Source organism: Paroedura picta, chromosome 10 (genome assembly GCF_049243985.1).
Source record: "Paroedura picta isolate Pp20150507F chromosome 10, Ppicta_v3.0, whole genome shotgun sequence".
NCBI lineage: Eukaryota > Metazoa > Chordata > Lepidosauria > Squamata > Gekkonidae > Paroedura > Paroedura picta.
In genome coordinates this window covers 82,176,910-82,196,639 of record NC_135378.1, presented here as the reverse complement: position 1 = coordinate 82,196,639, position 19,730 = coordinate 82,176,910, and the positions used below count along the sequence as shown (strand labels likewise).

Genomic DNA, 19,730 nt, shown 5'->3' with positions numbered 1-19,730 from the left:
CTTTTACCATCACCTTTTCTGTCTCACGTTCTCGTTATTCTTAATCTCCGTTCATGCATTATTCAGCCCTTAGAAAAATGGGCATGATACTTAAATGAACACGCTTCCGTTGTTTGGCTCAACAATTACCTACTCGTCTGCCGCTGACCTTCCTGATGCATTTTTAAACAACTTCAACTTTAAATAAATAATCGCGATCAATAAATTATAACTCCTCCCCCCCCCCTCAAGCTATTGTTTCGGATCAAAGAGTCGAAGGTGAGAAACCGGAGCTGATATCGACCGAGTTTCATAATTGGAGGCTTTGAGACACAAAGGACAAACTTTGGCCATGACATACCCTTCTCCAGGAGCCAAGGCTCCAAACTTTGCCAAACTGTATTAAGAAGTCAGATTCTTGGGCCAAAAGGTATGGTTTTAATAAAGGACATGACCCAAGCCACTCAGTTTGACTGACGGGGCATCTCATTTTCTGGAGTACTGTGGCACCAGCGCAACTCCAAATACAATGCTAGCATGAAGTCCAGCCCGGGCCATCTGATACCCTACTCATGTGTCTCTATGTTCAGCACATGCAATATTTCTTACACAACAGGCTGCTCCCTCCACATACTGAAAAGTATGACCTTAAGGAGAACTGGTGCACCGCTTAAGGTTCCAATTACAACAGGGCTGGCCACACTGTGGCTCTGCAGATGTCGGTGGACTACAATTCCCATGTGCCCCGGGGAGGGTGGCATATAAATATAATAAATAAATAAGAAATAAAATAAATTTCTGGTTCCGAGATAAGGGAAGTATGCACAGGCGTGGGAGGCATGCATGCAGCCACAGGATTCCCTTTTCTTTTGTTTATTAATTAGTTAATTAATTAATTAACATCTATAAGCCGCCCTCTCTGCTTGAGCAGACTCAGTGCGGTGGAAGAACGGGCAGAGATTTCAACCGGTCCTCCCTCCTACCCCCTCTACTTCGCCCATTCTGATATTCCTGAGCATCCGCTGACCCGCAGGAACAAAATTTGACAGAACTCAGCGGGCTGAAGGGGAAAAGGAGGGTTGGGAAACTTCTGCTCCACAGAGTCTGTGGATGACTGGGCGGAGTCCAGCTCCCGTTGCCAGCTTCAGCAGGCAGGGCAGAAAAAAATTATCATCATCATTGGTGTTATAACACTTCTGGCGAACACCCAGACGTGACGCTATACTGCTCTAAGAACTGGCAGAAATTCTACGGTTTTACCACAGAGTTTCCAGAGATTCCTAGAGCAGCATGACGTCATTTCCAGGATTCCTTCCACCCAAAGTGACCTAACATCATTGTCCTAATGGCAGTGGCCAGTCATTGGCTGCCTACCTTTCTTATTTAGCACAGTCACCATTACAGCCCTGCCCTGGATAGCCTAGGCCAGCCTGATCCTATCAGATCTTGGAAGCTAAGAAGGGCTGACCCTGGCTAGTATTTGGATGGTAGACCTCCAAGTATTTGGGTGGCAGTTCCTCTAGGGAACAACAGGGGGCATGACATGGAGGCAGGCAATGGCGAACCAGCTCCGAACATCCCTTGCTTGGCTGCTGGACAATCCTTGAATCTCCTGGCTATATTACACATGCCATATGATAAAAAAAATAATAGTAGCCATTACATTCATAAGACCAAATGGTATTTCTTAACACATACATGGGAACACATTGCATGAGATGAATTGCCCCACCCACCCAGAAAACCCTTCGTTTTTTAAATATATTATTGGTGCACTTTGTTTAATAAATATAGGTAATGATTTTTTTACATTGTTCTGCAGCTCAACTTTTGGGTTCCAAACCGTCTCTCACCCATGCTATGACAGAGAGCTGTGCACCTAGCTAATTCCAATGTATTCAAAATCATAAAGAAATGACAGTGGTTCATTTCTTAAACATCTATCGGGTGATATGACCGTATATGGTCATGCCAACCCACCCTCCCCTCTCAAAATGGCCACTGGTGGGCCTAGAGGACATGGGAAGGGGAGGAGCCACAGGTGGGCGTGTCCATAGCTCTGCTTCCCAACCACATTCTGCACAATGGCACCACTTCTGGGGTTTCTCGAAGCCTGAAGAATGTTTCAGGGCTTTCTCAACAATACGGAATTTGAGAAAGGTGGGCATGGATTCTCCAAGCACTAACAAAAGCCCTCCAGTCATCTATGCCAGTATCTGATACAGTATGTCATACACCTCTCATTTCATCCACGCCAACATTCAAGGCCTATTCTTGGTGTGCCCAGACTCGCCTCCTAGGTTTGCCACAGGTTCTCCTCCCACTTCAACCCGCATGTCGCACGCATAACGCTAGATGCTTTACTCAGAGTTTTGCTTGCCCACCCCCTATTAGCCATGTGCTCTGTTAGATGACGAACCACCACAAAACGCTACCATATCTCCCCCCACCCCCCATTAGTCCAGGGGAGATATGGTGAGAGGGATGCGCCACAGCATGAGAAGCCTTCAGAAGCCATCACTGATGCGTCGGTCAGTATGGTCTGCTACTCTACGCGTGAGATTAGATGCGTTGCCATGGATTGATGGTGGGGTTAGTGATATGTTTTTTTTCTCGGTGGGTCTCTAAAGGAAGGCCGCAGCCCGCAGGCCTCTGCATTACCATTATCGGGGTTGGTAAACATCCTACTTGCACTGGAGACGGTCTTCCCGATGTCAGCCAGCGAGCGTAGGTTGGATTTTTTGGTCTGGTGCCGATGCTTCCTGAGCAGGGTGTAGGTGACTTTCTCCTTCATGTCTTGCTTCAGCAGCCCGGTCTCGATCTGATTGTCAACAATCATCTCTGGACGCCGGAAGGAAGGTGGCCAGGGGGAGGGGGAAGAGGAGAAAGGGGAGGAAAACAACAACAAATCACGAATGAGAAAATGAGCCAGCAGGGCAAATTCCGCACACATAGGATAATGCACTTTCAATATGCTTTGGCAGCTGTGCGGAACAGGAAAATCTGCTTCTAAAGTGCATTGAAAGTGCATTATCCTATGTGTGCAGAATAGGCCCAGGTTGCTTCTCGGCTGGATAGTTCCCACTCCTTCTAGTACACACAGGGACAAACAAAACATTACTGTTTTTAAAGAATTGTGTCTGGGTTCATTGCCGTTTTTAAAGAGTTGCGTCCGGGTTCGTTACAGCTGCTTCGAAAGTACTTACCTACTACCTGAGGTAGTGATGAGGCCTCCATGTCCAACAGGATGGATCCTTTCTCCATGCACGTCCTCAGCTCAAACAAGCTGTGCAGGGATAATGTGGCGACGTGAGGTTTACTCCACCTCTCCCCTCCCTGTTCCACTTTTTCTTCAAACTTTATCCACCTGCAAGGCAGAGAGGGCAAATATAAGCAACGAGAACATTCTTACGAAAAGTACCGCCTTTCAGTGCCGTGTTTCTAGGCGGCAAGGTGACTTTTGGAGTTCCAGAAATCCATAGCATCTGCTCTTGGTGTCCCAGAGAGGGTCACCAGGTCTTCTGCTTCAGCGGGTCTCCTGCTAAGCTTTCTCTTGCAAAGAGGGCCATCACTTGTTGCAGTGGTTAACAGCAGTGGCCTCCAAGCTGGAGAATCTGGTTTGATTCTCCACTCCTCCTCCACATGCAGCCAGCTGAGTGACCTTGGGACAGTCCCAGTTCTCTCAGAGCTCTCTCAGACTCACCTGCCTCACAAGGTGTCTGTTGTGGGAAGAGGAAGGGGAGGTGATTTTAAGGCACTTTGGGTTCAGCCTGCAGAAGAGAAGGTTGTGAGGGGACCTCCTTAAGCACAGCCTCTTTAGGCAGTCGATTCCACTGCTGAACTACACTGACAGTGAATTTTTTCCACTGATATCTAGCCAGTACCATTCTACATGTAGTTTAAATCCATTGCTGTGGGTCCTATTCTCTGCTGCAAACAGGAACCTCTCCCTGCCTTCACCCAAGGGACAACCTTTCCAGCAATAATGTCCCCTCACAACCTTTTCTTCTCCAGACTAAACATTCTCAATTCCCTTAACTTTCCCTCACAGGGCTTGGTTCCCAGGCCCTGGATCATCCTTGTTGCTCTCTTCTGCACCCTCTCAATCTTCAACATTTAGGTTATGGGCAAAGAGAGGGACTCCCCACTCTGAGCTTCCCCAGTCAAGTGCAGAACACTTTCAATTTCAATGGGGGGGGGGGAAATAGAGGAAGACCCGAGCTCAAATCAATCTGAATTCAGGAGGATCCACAATGGAAAAAACAAAGTAAGTGCAGAATCAGCCCTGGCCAGAAATTTTGTTAGTCCTTAAGGTGCTCCTGGACATTTGCTCGTTTCTCCTGGCTCTGTTATGGTCAGCGAACCCACTTCAAACCATCATATTTTTATTCAGATTTGCGCTGGCCCTACAATATGGCTTTAACAATACAGATATCCCACTAAACCATCATGAAACTTCCAAAACTATGGCTTAGCATGACGCCTGGACTTCATCATTGCAAATTCTTGCAATCTTTGGCTCCTCTTCAATTTGGAAATGCATGGACAACAGAATAGTCTATCATTACGCCACCGCGACTAGAGATTTGATTTCCAACATCATTCCCTCTGCTCCCTTCCATGCAGGTGTTAAAGGTAAAAGAGCTCCCCACAGGGTCAGGAATTTACAACCGCTGGATGTGGTTATGAAACAGTTTTTAAGTGCGGGGAATTTTTTCCCCAAAACAGGCCAGCATTTGTCCTTTGCCCTAATCTCCAACTAAAGGAACAGAGAAAAATTCTTCTTTTTCCTGGTTTGTCTGGACAGATTTTTCTTGAATCAACGGAGCAACACAAGAAGGGGGTGAAACATGGGAGTTACTGCAGAACTTTGTATGTTTGAGACTTGAAACTGCTGAAGATTTGGGGTGCTGCCCATAATTTGGCGTGCTGTCATAAATTGCTCTTCTGAACAAATGAACCATTTTATTCATTAATTTTTTTTTATTTGCTGCCCACTCAAAGGGTCTTACGACATTAAAACCAACAAGGTAAAAACAATTTAAAACAAATTACAGATAGCATTAAAAGACTAGAATATGTGGCTATCTTCATACCTCTGTCAAAACAGCCCAAACATGTGGTTACTCTCCAAAAGCCAACCTAAATAATTGCGCTTTGCATGCCCTGTGGAATCTAAATAGGTCTGGTAACTAAATAGGTCCGGGAAACTTCCCCTTAGCTAACTGAGCCATCCTATGTCCAGGCAACCGTAAGAGCTTTTGAGAGTCATAGTACCCTTCACACGTATCTGATGAAGGAAGCTTTATCCTCAAAATCTCATGCTCGGGAAATTTGGCCACCTTCCTGAAATTAGGCGTCTCGAGTCCTTGCACCTCTCCTGTGAGCAGAAACGTGAAACTTTATCATCATCCTTGCCCAAGACACATGAAGACGCTGGCAACGAGGAGTCATCCCAGGCTCAGGCCTTGACGCATGCCACGGTTAATCTTTTGCCATGCTAGCTCTTGTTAACAAGGCTAAAGATTCCGTTAACCTTTGCCATTTCTGACTTTGGTTCCACAAAAACGCTTTTGAATTCCAGGCGGCATTTCCCTCCTCGAGCCGCCTCACCGCTTTTCAAGTCGTCTTGAAGCTCAAGGTGTGAGAGAAGAACCCCGTGCAAATTCTACTGACTTCAGGACTCTCCGAAACGTTGTTCCATCATGCATTTTATGCCAGGTGAGTTCATGCTGGGTGCATTAAGGTGCCTCAATGAACAGGCCAGTTTCTTCATGCTGGAAGCTACAGCACTGAACAGAAGCCAGCTCAGTGCAGAGGTTAAGATCGGCGGCCTCCAAGCCAGAGCGAAGGGTTTGATTCCCCGTTCCTCCACATGCAGCCAGCTTGGGTGACCTTGGGCCAGTCACAGGGCTCTTCTCGCAGAGCAGTTCTGTCAGAGCTCACTCGGCCCCTCCTCCCTCACAGGGTGTCTGTTGTGGGGAGAGGAAGGGAAGGCAATTGGAAGCAGCTTGGAGACTCCTTCGGGTAGTGAAAAGTGGCATATAAGAACCAACTCCTCTTCTTCTTCAGTAATATCAGGGCTCTCTCAGCCTCCCCTCCCTCACAGGGTGTCCGTTGTGGGGAGAGGAAAGGGAAGGTGAATGTAAGCTGCTGGGAGACACCTTTGGATAGAGAAAAGCAGCATATAAGAACCAACTCTTCTTCTTCTTCAGTCATCTCAGGGCTCCCTCAGCCTCCCCTCCCTCACAGGGTGTCTGTTGTGGGGAGAGGGAAGGGAAGGTGATTGGAAGCTGTTTGAGATTCCTTCTGGTAGAGAAAAGTGGCATATAAGAACCAACTCCTCTTCTTCTTCAGTAATATCAGGGTTCACTCAGCCTCCCCTCCCACACAGGATGTCTGTTGTGGAGAGAGGAAAGGGAAGGCGACTAGAAGCCGCTTTGAGACTCCTTCGGGTAGAGAAAAGTGGGGCATAGAAGACAATTCTTCTTCTTCAAAAACCAAGGAGGCATCTATGGACTGGCTTGGAAGTGGGTTAGATGTGCCTCCAATGCACCCCCAGCCCACAAGGGATCAATATTGCTTTAGGATGCTTTGGGCTGATCCTGCGTTGAGCAGGGGGTTGGACTAGATGGCCTGTATGGCCCCTTCCAACTCTATGATTCTGTGATTCTGTGAATATCCCATCTTTAAAAAAAAATTCTTTGCATTTCTAGTCCACCCTCTCCGCCGAAGCATAGAAACCAGATTGGCTGCATTTGAGATTGATATCTTCTGTACAATCCAGAGTATTTATTCCAGGCTACTGGAACGAGAAGGGAAGGCATAGCTCCATCTTGGCTGGGTTGAGACTTGGATGAGAGCCCATCAAGGAAGCTTCTGCAGCATAAGAAGAAGAAGAGCTGTTTTGTATACTCTGCTTTTCACTACCTGAAGGTGTCCTCAACAGGTACACAGCAAAAGTTTGCTAGGAAGAGACCATCTTGCCTTCTGGATACCATCTGCTGGCCAGGAATGCTTCTACTCCTGGGAGATGAAGCTGTTTGTTCACCAAAGATGCTGAAATTCAGTTCAGAACAATTCAGTTACGCAAAGTACGGGTGTTGTGCTCCGATCTTCTCCCACTCCTGGATTAGGAGTGGAATTCTGCGCTGTAGGAAATCAGCCCTGCTGCAATCTTCCAGATTCAACGTGGATACGTTGAGGCATTTCAGATTTAACTTAAGCCAGGCTGGATTAGATCTAAGGCTCACCCAGTCCAGCATTCAGCTCCTGGCGGCTTTAAAAACAGAGTATGGTCCACAATTGAGCTTCTGTCCAGCATCCGGGAATCAGAAGCAAGCTACCTCTGAACACGAAGGTACCATTTCACTGTGGTGCCTTCCAGGTACTGAGACGTTTACGATAGGCATGTGCAAAAAATAAAAAATCTGGACCATTTCAGATTTGGCCCAAGTTGATTTAGGTTGAAGAGGAAGCCCCTGAAACACCCTTGCCTGGCTCAGATTCAGCTGAATCGATTCGGCAAAATCCGAAGAGATTCGGCACCATTAAAGCGAATGGGACATTTTCTTTTTCTATCTATTCCATGGTTGGGGAAACAGGGGTTTGAGGTAGAAGAACCAAATTTACAGCATATCTGCGAGAGACTCTTCTCAAAAGAACTTCCAAGTTTCAAAAAGATTGGACCAAGGGGTCAAATTCTACAAGCACCCAAAGAGGGTGCCCCATCCGTCCTCCGTTGTTTCCAATGTCAAGACAAGAACAAAATCTTTTCCCCTTCACTATTGGAAATAAAGGAGGTGCCCACAGAATTGGACCCCCTGGTCCAATCTTTTTAAAACTTGGGGGTTCTTTTGTGGAAAGGCTCTTGCAACTACCTGGCAAATTTGGTGCCCCTACCTCAAACCACCCCCCTCCCAGTTTACAGAACAGACAGAAAATGAAAATGTTGCCCCTTTAAACTTTAAACTGCCTGATCTCCACTTGGCCAAATTGCACCTGAATCACAGTTCAGTGATTTGGTCAAGGTTAATTCAGGCAGTTTAACTTCAGAGGAAGGTCAGAAAACTGTCCAACTCAACATTGATCCGGGTACTTTTTGGACTATCCACACCCAATTGCTCATGCCGAGTTTCCAACTGCTACTCTCTAAATATCACAAAGAGTCTTACAGTTTTTACTTGCATGTATCACAAAAACGTGCTTTAAAGCATCAGGTCAGATTCCAGCAGGTTCAAGGTCATTTGAACATGTCCCTCCTGTCACTAAGGGAAGCACCTTACAGCTGCTGCTGGAAACAGCAGTATGATTCTGGGGCTCTATGCAAAAAAAAGGAAGGACTCCCTGGAGAAGAGCCTAATGCTGGGAGCGATCGAGGGCAAAAGAAGAAGGGGATGACAGAGAATGAGGTGGCTGGATGGAGTCACTGAAGCAGTCGGTGGGAGCTTAAATGCACTCCGGGTAATGGTAGAGGACAGGAAGGCCTGGAGGATCATTGTCCATGGGGTCACGATGGGTTGGACACGACTTCGCACATAACAACAATAACATGCAAAAAAACAGGATTGCACCAAACATCAGAGGAATCCCAAAGGTTTACTGAGGCAATGGTAGTGTGCAGAAATGAAGAGGACAAAGTCACATTCACAGGCAGGAGATTAATCCAGACAAATACTATGAAAAGGCCTGTGAAAAAAAATCTGGAAAAGTAGATTAGCACAGGTCCGATGGAAGAAAAACTGAAAAGCTAATATTTAAAAGAGAGGAAAGAGGTGACCATCCCTGGAAAACACCAGCTCAGCACTCTTCTTACCAAAGAATGATCCCACCGTGTCTTTCCCCCCCAGAAGTCTAGATTTGAGAGAGCAACACATAACCACCGTGTCCAAGTAAAGCCTCAAATCTAGTTTAATTATTACTGAGTAGATTAAACTGAATATAGTTTCAGAGGGTAGTCGTTTTGGTCTGCAATAAAACACTCAGATTCAAGTTCGGTGGTGCATTTGGTGGGAAAGCCAGTTTGGTGTAGTGGTTAGGAGTGCGGACTTCTAATCTGGCATGCCAGGTTCGATTCTGCAGCCCCCCACATGCAGCCAGCTGGGTGACCTTGGGCTCGCCATGGTGCTGATAAAACTGTTCTGACCGGGCAGGAATATCAGGGCTCTCTCAGCCTCACCCACCCCACAGGGTGTCTGTTGTGGGGAGAGGAATGGGAAGGCGACTGTAAGCCTCTTTGAGCCTCCTTCGGGTAGGGGAAAGCGGCATACAAGAACCAACTCTTCTTCTTCTTCTTTGTCCAACAGGATTTTGGGGCTGTAAACATTCAAGGTCTGATAAAAGGAATTTTGATTCTCAAAAGCTTATGGCCCCGAAATCTTTTTGGTCTCTTAAGTCGATGAATCTAGTCGATTGATTACAGGGCCAAATTTGTCACCAATCTAGCACAGTGTATCTGCATGTCTTGGTATCCCCAGTTATAAAGCAATCAATCAGAAACTACTAACAAGCCAATGTATGGGTCTTATTCCTCGTTCAATTAACCCCAACGTTTATTTCTGTTGGAGGTTGTGGTGCAATCCTAAATAGGTCTACTCAGAATCCTGCTGAAGTCTATTCCATGGGGGCTTACTCCCAAGAAAACTGTTCTTAGGACCGCACTGCACCGAACTTCATGGAGACTAAGAAAAAAAATGAAATGCCTGAATGCAGTACAGTTTGGATGCTTTATTTTCTTGCACTAAAATTATTTTGCCAAACAAGCAATCCGCCCTGACACCACACCTCACATTTACATACTGACTTTGGGAGCAAAGCACTTCATGTACATTTGCTCGGCTGCCTTAAAACAGCCCTGTAAGGTAGGCGATCATGATTACCCCCATACTGTGGATGGGCAACCAAAAGTGAGAGATCCAGCTTGCCCACAGCTACCTAGCCAAATTCATGGCTTAATTGAGATTTAAGCCAGGAACCACCAAGGGCACATGTTTATTTACCTATTAATTAACAAATTAATTAATTCATCTGCAGCCATTTATTGATTTAGCCTGCCTTTGTCCACTACAGACCCAAAGGAAATTACAGTGCCAATAAAAGCCTTATTCCAGGCAGCAAATAACAACGGATCTGTCCTTTTCCCCCTTTCCTGTGCGAGACCAGGCTCCCAAATGACAAAAATCACCTGCCTAAATAAGCTAGCATTACATTTTTAGCAGGTTGTCACTCTGCTTAGAACACAGAAAAAGCAGTAGTTATTCCAAAACTGCATTTATACATCAGATCGGAAGTCTCTAACATGGATTCAAGTCATATGGATTCAGGAATACTGCAGCTCAAGTATTCCCTTCCTGGAAAACCGTCCATTTCAACATGCATGCGAAGAAATTCGACTGGTTTTGTTGACCAACATTAAAAATCAAAGTTGGGTTAAATCCTGAAGTACTCTTTTCCTGGCAAAGCTTTCCACAATATTACAGGATGTTCTTCATCCTGCTTAGGTCTCCGTATCAGCGTGACGAAGTAGCAAACTAGGACCCTGGTTGGCCCAGGTTCAAAACCCTATATCTACCTTGGGTAACCTTGGCCCCCTTCCCAAACTCTCAACCTGCATTACCTCACAGGGTTGGTGTGAGAAAATGGAGATGGGGAGAATGGAATTCTAAAGCTGCTGTGAGTCCCAAATGCAGAGAATAAGCACCTGTCAGGAGTGTGTGATTTTTTAAGTCCCCAAGAAGGTGGGGAGTCAGACTAGATGACCCTTTGTGGTCTCCTCCAGCTCTGTATGATTCTGAAAAGTGGGATATAAATAAATTGATGCAAATTCATTCTTGCATCTCAGGGAGCTGGTGCTTCTCTCCCAAGATTGCTCACTACTTTGCCCAAGGTTCTTCTGCAAGAGGTTTTGGGACTTCTTCAGAGTCGCACATGAAACTGCCTTATACTGAATCAGATCCTTGATCCATCAAGGTCAGGCTTGTCTACTGAGACTGGCAGTCTTTCACATCACCTTCCACCTGGCCCTTTCACCTGGAGATGCCGGGGATTGAACCGGGGACCTCCTGCATCCCAAGAAGATGCTTTCCCACTGAGCCACGGCCCCTCTCCATGGCTCTCCAGGGTCCCAGGAAGAGGTCTTTCCCATCACCTTCCACCTGGCCCCTTCACCTGGAGATGCCGGGGATTGAACCGGGGACCTCCTGCATCCCAAGAAGATGCTTTCCCACTGAGCCACGGCCCCTCTCCATGGCTCTCCAGGGTCCCAGGAAGAGGTCTTTCCCATCACCTTCCACCTGGCCCCTTCACCTGGAGATGCCGGGGATTGAACCGGGGACCTCCTGCATCCCAAGAAGATGCTTTCCCACTGAGCCACGGCCCCTCTCCATGGCTCTCCAGGGTCCCAGGAAGAGGTCTTTCCCATCACCTTCCACCTGGCCCTTTCACCTGGAGATGCCGGGGATTGAACCCGGGACCTTCCGCATGCCAAGCAGATGTTCTCCTACTGCAAAAAGCCAAAAGCAGTAGACACACACACACACAGAGATTTCACTTACCTTGCCGTCTCTTTCCACTCCATCTCCTGCCCATCGACGGGCAGGAGTTCATCGAGTTCCGTGAAGAGCTGAGGCGGAGCAGGGCTGTCATCGTCTTCGCCCAAAATGAAGCGGATGCGCTCGGCGGCGGGGGAGACTGCGGAGGTGAAAATACTGCGGTTAACAGACTGCAGGGCGACCAGGGACGTCCGGCTCCTCGCCTTCCCCTGCTCCCCGTAGCCGTTCCGCTGCTTCTCCTGGTTGCCTGGCCCATCAGACATCTCAAAGCCACTCCTGTTGGGTCGCTGTTTGTGTCTTTTACTGCCTAGGTGTCTACGTTCCGCTTACTTCTAAAAACGTCCAAGCTGGGGGTAAAGTTCAAGAAAGTTTGCCTCTCCGGCCCCCTCTTCTTTCTACGGTGTGTTAGCAAGCAAGTCCACACACACAGCTCAAAAAAAAAAAAAAACCCAACCCAGAAGAAGGGAGAGAGAACAAGAAGAGAACTTTTGGGCTCAAGACCAATTTGCTCTATGGTACATGCCCGGGACCTTTCGTACTCTGATCAGCTGAGGTCCTTTAAAGTCCTTTTCTTTATAGGCAGCAAACCAGTTTAAGCCAAGTTGTTTGGGGGACACCTCGTGGAGAGGAAGTGGCTTCCGAATGCCAACTCTCCCCCCCCCCTTTGTACCAGCCCGGAGCTCTCATTGGCTTGCTGTGCAGCACGTTGCCCCCCTTCAAGACTCATTACCAGTGTGAAGGGAATATTTAACAAAATAGCCCTTCTCTCCTCTTGTGCACAGGAAAGGCTGCAAGCTCTGGCCCATTTAGGCGAGAACCAAAGGAGGAGAAGGAAAGAAATTCACCGGAGGCTGGGTTTCCACTTCATGCGTCCAAGGAGAAAATGCAGGTCTAAGGGGCCATTTTGCATGCTGCAAGGGTACAAACCCAAGTTGGCCAGTTACTGGGTCCTCCAATATGACATTTCTAGGCTCTCCATGACCACCGCATCTCTACGATGCAGAAACACACCGTGGCTTAGACTCCAGCCCAGTAGCATTTTGGAGACCATGAGGATTTTGGGGCACAAGGTTTTTAGAGTCCACTTCCTTTTGGCAGATAGGTTGAGGGCGGAGGTGTTGATGCAGCAACATCACTCCCAGAGATGCTGGCGATGCTCTAGCCAAATTTCTATGGTTCAAGCACAGAGTCGAAACCAAATACTAGCACCACACTGGTTATGCTATGTCAGTTCCAGTCGCACAGGAAGTGACATCATGCCAGGAAGCAAAGAGGCCAGGGAATATTCAAGCTAACTGATAGACTGCTCCTTGGCATTCAACAGCTAGACCAGGGTTGCCAAACTCTAAGTAGAGGCTCAAGGCCCCCCACTTTTAAAATTGCTCTCCTCCCCCGGTGGAAATGGCTGTTTCAGAGAGATCTTCACTAACTTTTCACCACCACTCTGCTTTAAATCCATCTAAGCACCTACCCCGAGCTGGATAGGCCAGGCTAGCTGGATCTCATGAGATCTTGGAAGCTAAGATTGGTCAGCCTTGGTTAGTGCTTGGATGGGAGACCACCAAAGGAAGTCCAAGGTTAGAGTCACACAGGGATTCCGGGTAGTGAAAAGCAGGGAATAAAAAAACGAACACTCTCACTTTTTCTCTTGTTATATGGGGAGATCACCAGCAACCCCAGGAGTCTACTTGTGGGTATCTATGTATTCAACCAAAGCCAAGGTTTAAAGAGTTAAATTGGGAGCCACAAACCAAAGGTGAAAATACTCTGACTTTAAAAGTGCACTTTTCCAAAATAACTTTTTCTTAGCGGTGTTCCTGTTACCACAGGAATTTCCCAGCTTAGGGGAGATGAGACAAGAATATAAAATGTTGTTTAAAAAAAGAAAAGGAAATCAAGGTCAAGATTTGTTCTACTTGGGAGAAAGGGGGAGGCAAGGGTATTAACCAGCCTTTCGGGAAAAGAAGCAAACAATTAACATTTAAATGAAGGTGGGGGCAATTTATCTTCCAGAAACAACCAAAAGCATGACACTGGCCACATATCTGTGGAAAAGCGGGACAATCAGTGAAATTTTCCTCCAAACACCTAACACAATTTTTTTTTAAAGAAGGAAGAATCAAAGGGCCAAGAAGAGGTAGGTTTTATGCCCCACTTTTCACCACCCGAAGAAGCCTTGAAGCAGCCTACAATCGCCTTCACTACCTCTCCCCACAACAGACACCCTGTGAAGTAGGTGGGGCTGAGAGAGAATTGCTTTTAGAATGCACTATCAGGACTGTGACTAGCCTAAGGTCACCCAGCCAGCTGCATGTGGAAGAGCAAGGAATCAAACCCGGCTCCCCAGATTAGAAGCTGCCACCCTTAATCACTCCACTAAGTGGCAGCCCCTAATCTGGAGAACTGGGTTTGATTCCCCATTCCTCCTCCACATGCAGCCAGCCAGGTGACCATGTCACAGTTCTCTCTCAGCTCTTTCAACCTCACCTACCTCACAGGGTATCTCTGGTGGGGAGAGGATGGGAAGACTCCTTTGGGTATCGAAAAGCAGGGTACGAAAAACCAACTCTTCTCTCTTCTTCATTCATTCATTTGCCCCCATACAAATCAAGATGAAGGCAGAGTTCTGTTGGCGTTCTCCCAGAGCTCTCTCGGCCTCACCTGACTCACAGGGTATCTGCTGTGGGGAGAGGAATGGTAGGCAGTTGTAAGCCACTTTGAGACGTCTTCAGGTGGTAAAAAGTGGGGTATAAAAATAAAGCTCTTCTTCTACTTCTTAGATGTTCCAGAAAAAGCTGGATATGCCACAATCTGTCCAGCGTGTACAGGAACAACAAAAAAAAACCCATCCCCTCCATGGTGGTGGGACACCACCCTGAAAGGTCTTTTCAGTTCTCCATTAGACCAGCACTAGAACAGCGGTCCAGCTTATGCAGGGATGGCCAAACTGTGGATCTCCAGAGGTCCATGGACTACAATTCCCATGAACCCCTGGGGCTCATGGGAATTGTCATCCATGGACCTCTGGAGAACCACAGTTTGACCACCCCTGGTCGTATGGGTCCTCCTCCCACCAAGGACCTAATGCATCATGTGGTTGTGTCTCTTCTGGAGGTGCTGTCCAAGGTGCTGAGTTTGGAAGTCCATTACACCAGGGTTAGTCAACCTGTGGTCCTCCAGATGTCCATGCACTACAATTCCCATGAGCCCCATGCCAGCAAATGCTGGCAGGAGCTCATGGGAATTGTAGTCCATGAACATCTGGAGGACCACAGGTTGACTACCCCTGCATTACACGTTTCGCTCTACCACCTGCCTGCCTGACTCCTGCAGTCCATTCTTGACAGGCCACCATCTCCATGCATTGACTATTCTGGGGAGGGCAGACCAGAGCAGGGGAGACCTCCCCATCCAGATACCGAACGTTCCATCCGTGGAGGGATATCATTGGTAACCGGTACCAATATAGATCTTGCTTGAGTGTACTTTATGAAACTGTCCAATGACTCGGCAAACATTCCAACAGTTTCCTCATTCTGGGGATGAACCAGAGGTCGAAAGAAAAACAAAGAGTCACTGATCAAACAAAAGGGCTCTCCCTTTCATTCGGGAGCAGGCCAAACATCACGGAAGTAACCCATCTCCTGTAGATAAGCAATTTCCCCATGCAGCGACTTTGAAGGACCCAAAGTAACAAAGCAAGCAAGGTGTGACCAAAACACCTTGCAGTTTCCTGCCAGCGAGGACTGATTCAGCAAAACTATCCCTCCCCCTCTCCGTGTTTCTATCCCATTTTTCTGATTAATTAAAATCTCAAAAGTGGCTGATACCGCAGCAATACAGCCTAATTATGCAGTAAAATCACCCGTGAAACTGAAGATTTTTAACAAGCAAGGGGAAAAAAGGTCTTCATGGGCTTTTACTGTAGGGTGACCAGCACCACCAGTTTCCTTTTAGACGTGCTGGCCACAAGATGTCAGTAACACCAGGTGTAGTAAGGTGGGGAGAGGTTGTCAAAAAAATTCAGGTCCTCCCAAGAGGACACCATGGGCACATAGTTGCATTATCTGTGGGTCGTATGAACACATGAAGGTGTCATAGAGTAAATCAGACCATGGGTCCATCAAGGTCAGTGTACTTTAGTCAAACCAGCAGCAGCTCCCCAGAGTCCCTGTGGGTGGTCCTTGGTATCATCTACCACCTGCCCCTGGAGACTGAGCCTGGGATCTTCTGCATGCCAAGTGGATGGTTGACCTCTGATCCACAGCCCCTCTCTATTGTTCTATCTAATCCAGTACTGTCTACTCAGGCTGGTCGTGACTCTTCAATGTCTCAGGTGGAGGTCTTTCACATCAACTACAACCTGGTCTTTTCAGCTGGATATGCCAGGGATTGAACTTGGGACCTTCTGCATGCCCAGTGCCATGGCTGTATCTCTGAGCCATGGCCCCTTCCTAGTCTTTCAAAGCCAGAAGTGTCTACCCAGGCTGGCAGCAGTTCTTCAAGGTCTTAGGTGGAGGTCCTTCACATCACTTACTGCCTGGTCCTTGCATGGAAAACCATCAAGGAACCATCAAGGAACCATCAAGGAACCATCAAGGAACACTAGGGTCATGACACAGAGGCAGGTAATGGCAAGCCACCTCCGAACATCTCGGGGAATGGGAAGGCGACATTACAGAAATTCCATACAATCAATCAATCAATCAATCAATCAGTCAAGTACTATCCATTGCCTCCTCAGCCAGGAAATTTATTTTATTTATTTATTTAGTTATTTATTTATTTATTATATTTATATACCGCCCTCCCCGAAGGCTCAGTTTAAAGGCTCAGGTTAAAACAACCAAGTAGAAATACCTTCTGGTCCAGAAAGGACTGTACCATCTATCTATTGCTTTGTCAGCCAGAAAATTAGAACAGTCAAGGAGAAATAGCTTCTGAGTCAGAAAGGACTATACCATCTAGCTTTTGCTGTACCATTTTATCTTTGTCAGCCAGAAAATTAGAACAAATAGCTTCTGGTCCACAAAAGGGCTGTGCCACCGGTCTATTGCCTTCTCGGCCAGGACATTATAACAAGTAAGGAGAAATACCTTCTGGTCCAGAAGGGACTGTACCATCTGTCTATTTCTATCTGGCCATTCTTCCAGCACAGGACAAACATCACCTTTCTTTGGTCATTTTGTCCATAACTGCCTAGCTTTACCAAAACTGCTGCATCACAAACCTCCAGATCTTCTGCCAGGATCACATCAAAGAACTTGAGTGGAATTTTATTTACTTCAACTGTAGCCTGGCTTTCTCACTGAGGCTTAAGGCAGATTACAACGTAACAAAACAATCAGACAGCATAAGATGGCCAATAAACAACGGAACAGGGCTAGGATTATAGAATTAGAAAACAATATGAACAGAAAGACTGTTTAAGACATGGTGACCCATCATGTGGAAACTTGGCTGTGAAGGTGGAAAGCAATGCACCAAAGGAAGGTGTTACATACAATGAACATTGCAATAGGCGATGCTCCTTTCCTTTTATCTAAGCATCTTTCCAAAATGGTGCAATCTCCTTGAACATAAGTAGGTGAGACACAATCCTAAGTAGGTAACAGTCCTTAAAACAGGGTTGAGCTGCAGGTGTTTTCTTGGTGACCTTCATCTGAGACCCTGAAGAAATGCTACCACACTGAGTAGACAATACTGGCTTGGACAGAATAACAGGGAGTGGCCAAGGCTCAATGGAAGAGCATCTGCATGGCATGCAGCATGTAAGGACCAAGTAGTAGGCGATGTGAAAGACCTCTGCCTCAGGGTCTGGAGAATGGCTGACAGTCTTAGTGGACCATGTTGACCTTGGCAGACCATGGACTGATCCAGCATTATATTAGGGAGGAGCCATGGTTCAGTGATAGAGCCTCTGCTTGGCATGCAGAGGTCCCACAGTAAGTTCCTGGCATCTCCAGTTAAAAGGACCAGGCAGGAGGTGATGTGAAAGACCTCGGCCTGAGACTCTGGAAAGTCATGGAGGGATACTGTGGCTCAGTGGAAGAACGTCTGCTCGGCATGCAGAAGGTCCCAGGTTCAATCCCCGGCCTCTCCAGTTAAAAAGACCAGGCAGCAGGTGATGTGAAAGACCTCTGGCTGAGACCCTGGAGAGCCGTGGAGAGGGGCTGTGTCTCAGTGGTAGAGCTTCTGCTTGGCATACCAAGATCCCACTGACAATTCCTGGCATCTCCAGTAAAACGGATTAGTTGGTAGCCAAGGCAAAACATCACAGTCTGAGGTCCTGCAGAGTCACTGCCGCTCTAAGTGGCCAATACTGACCAACAATCTGATTCAGTACAGAATGGCTTTAGGAGGGTTTGTGTGAAGAGTGACCACAATGGCCAGTGTTGTCTTATCATGGTAGCTTGCCATATACAAATAAATGATTTCTCCTTGATTGTTCTAATGTTCTGGCTAAGAAAGCAAGAGATAGATGGTACAGTCCTTTCTGTACCAAAAGCTATTTCTACTTGATTGTTTTAATGCTCCGGCTGAGAAAGCAATAGTACAGTCCTTTCTGGATCTTTCTGGATGGTACAGTCCTTTCTGGATGGTACAGTCCTTTCTGGATCAAAAGCTATTTCTCCTTGATTGTTCTGGCTGAGAGGCCATTCCTATACTATCCTGGCATACAGTATTCGCTTTTCTCTCTCTTTCACGTTATTTCCATTCCAAATGCATTTTAAATTATTTCTCCTTGATTGTTATACTGTCCTGGCTAAGATAGCAAGAGATAGATGGTACAGTCCTTTCTGGATCAGAAGCTATTTCTCCTTGATGGTGTTAATTGTCTGGCTGAGAAAGCAATAGGCAGCTGGCATAGTCCTTTCTGGACCAAAAGCTATTTCTCCTTGATTGTTTCAAAGCTCTGGCTGAGAAGGCAATAGACAGATGGTACAGTCCTTTCTGGATCAGAAGCTATTTCTCCTTGATTGTTCTGGCTGAGAAGCCATTCTTATACTATCTCAGCATAGAGTCCTCTCTCTCCTCTCTCTCTCTCTTTCACGTTCTTCCCATTTCAAACGCACTTGTAACCCAGCGCACCAAAGTCCAAAATCCAAATAAGAAATTGCCTGGGTCACACTGCCTGCCACAGCTTCAGCCTTGCCGCACACACTCCTTTGGAGCTGCTGCAGGTTAGGAGGCTGTTTATGGGTTTGTTTATAGGCGCTCTGTAGCAAGAATATGTTTCCATGTCAGCTAAGGAAGGAACAGGGTGTGCTAAGCACACATTGCGCAGCCCAGATCCCAGCCAGAAACCAGGGCCCAATTAACCTGCAGCAATCAAATCCAAACCTCCCCTTCGTAGCGCTTGACCTGTGAGCCACAGACACAAACACATGCCCACCCCAGCCCAAATTGCCCAGCCCTGGAGCATGCATCCCACACCACCAACAAGCCAAGGGAGAAGGTAAGGGCCATTAACTGCTAGTTTTGCAAGGCTTCTTGTTATTCCCTCAACCCAAAGCTTGACACAGCTATAACTTTTTTATACCACACAAGTAAAAATAAGCCTGTGATCCTGGATTATAAAATACGAACAGACAGCGGCCAGTCACTGCAACTTCTCACGCAGATGAATATTTTCAAAGTAATTCAGAAACCGTTGTGGAAGATCTTCTCCTGTAGGCCGGGGGTTCCTAACGGCGGCTTTGCCTGGTGAGACAGCTGCTGCCCTTCCTGGACACAAAAGATCTTGCTGCTTTGGTACAGGCCCTGGTGACATCTAGATCAGATTACTGCATCACAGTCCACATGGGGCTGCCCTTGAAGACTGTTTGTAAAGAACACTGTAGCCAGAATGTTGGTTGGAATGGGTAATAGGTGCCATATTACTCCTGTTCCATTTCCACTGGCCCTCAATTTGCTTCCGGGTCCAATTCAAGGTGCTGGAATTTACCTTTTTTGTTATGTAGGCGACAATGACTCTCTTTTCAACGTGATCCTTCCTGACACAACATACTTTTTTCCAAAGGGGGGAGCTGGGGAGGCATCACAACAGCCCAATAAATCACCGGGGTAAGGTTTAGTCACAGCCAATTTATCGTAATGGATTCATGACTCGCCCACAGCAGGTTTTTATTGCAAACTGGTGAACCGCTTCTTACCAACAATCTTTTCTGCAACTTTTGACTACGGCCCAGTTTTCACATC

The 19,730-nt window shown here is 46.9% G+C and overlaps 1 protein-coding gene across 3 annotated transcripts in view; it reads right to left on the bottom strand.

The window, feature by feature from the left end:
• Nucleotides 1-19,730, bottom strand: part of SLC4A4 (solute carrier family 4 member 4) — a 176,765-nt gene that overhangs the window by 70,247 nt on the left and 86,788 nt on the right. For 2 of the 3 annotated variants that reach the window (XM_077301159.1, XM_077301160.1), the window contains exons 4-6: nucleotides 11,532-11,667; nucleotides 3,186-3,346; nucleotides 2,641-2,820 (exon numbers count right to left, since the gene is read on the bottom strand). In XM_077301159.1, coding sequence (XP_077157274.1) covers nucleotides 2,641-2,820; nucleotides 3,186-3,346; nucleotides 11,532-11,667 — 477 coding nt within the window. The remainder of the gene's footprint in view (nucleotides 1-2,640; nucleotides 2,821-3,185; nucleotides 3,347-11,531; nucleotides 11,668-19,730) is intronic. The other variant, XM_077301161.1, reaches the window with a different exon arrangement.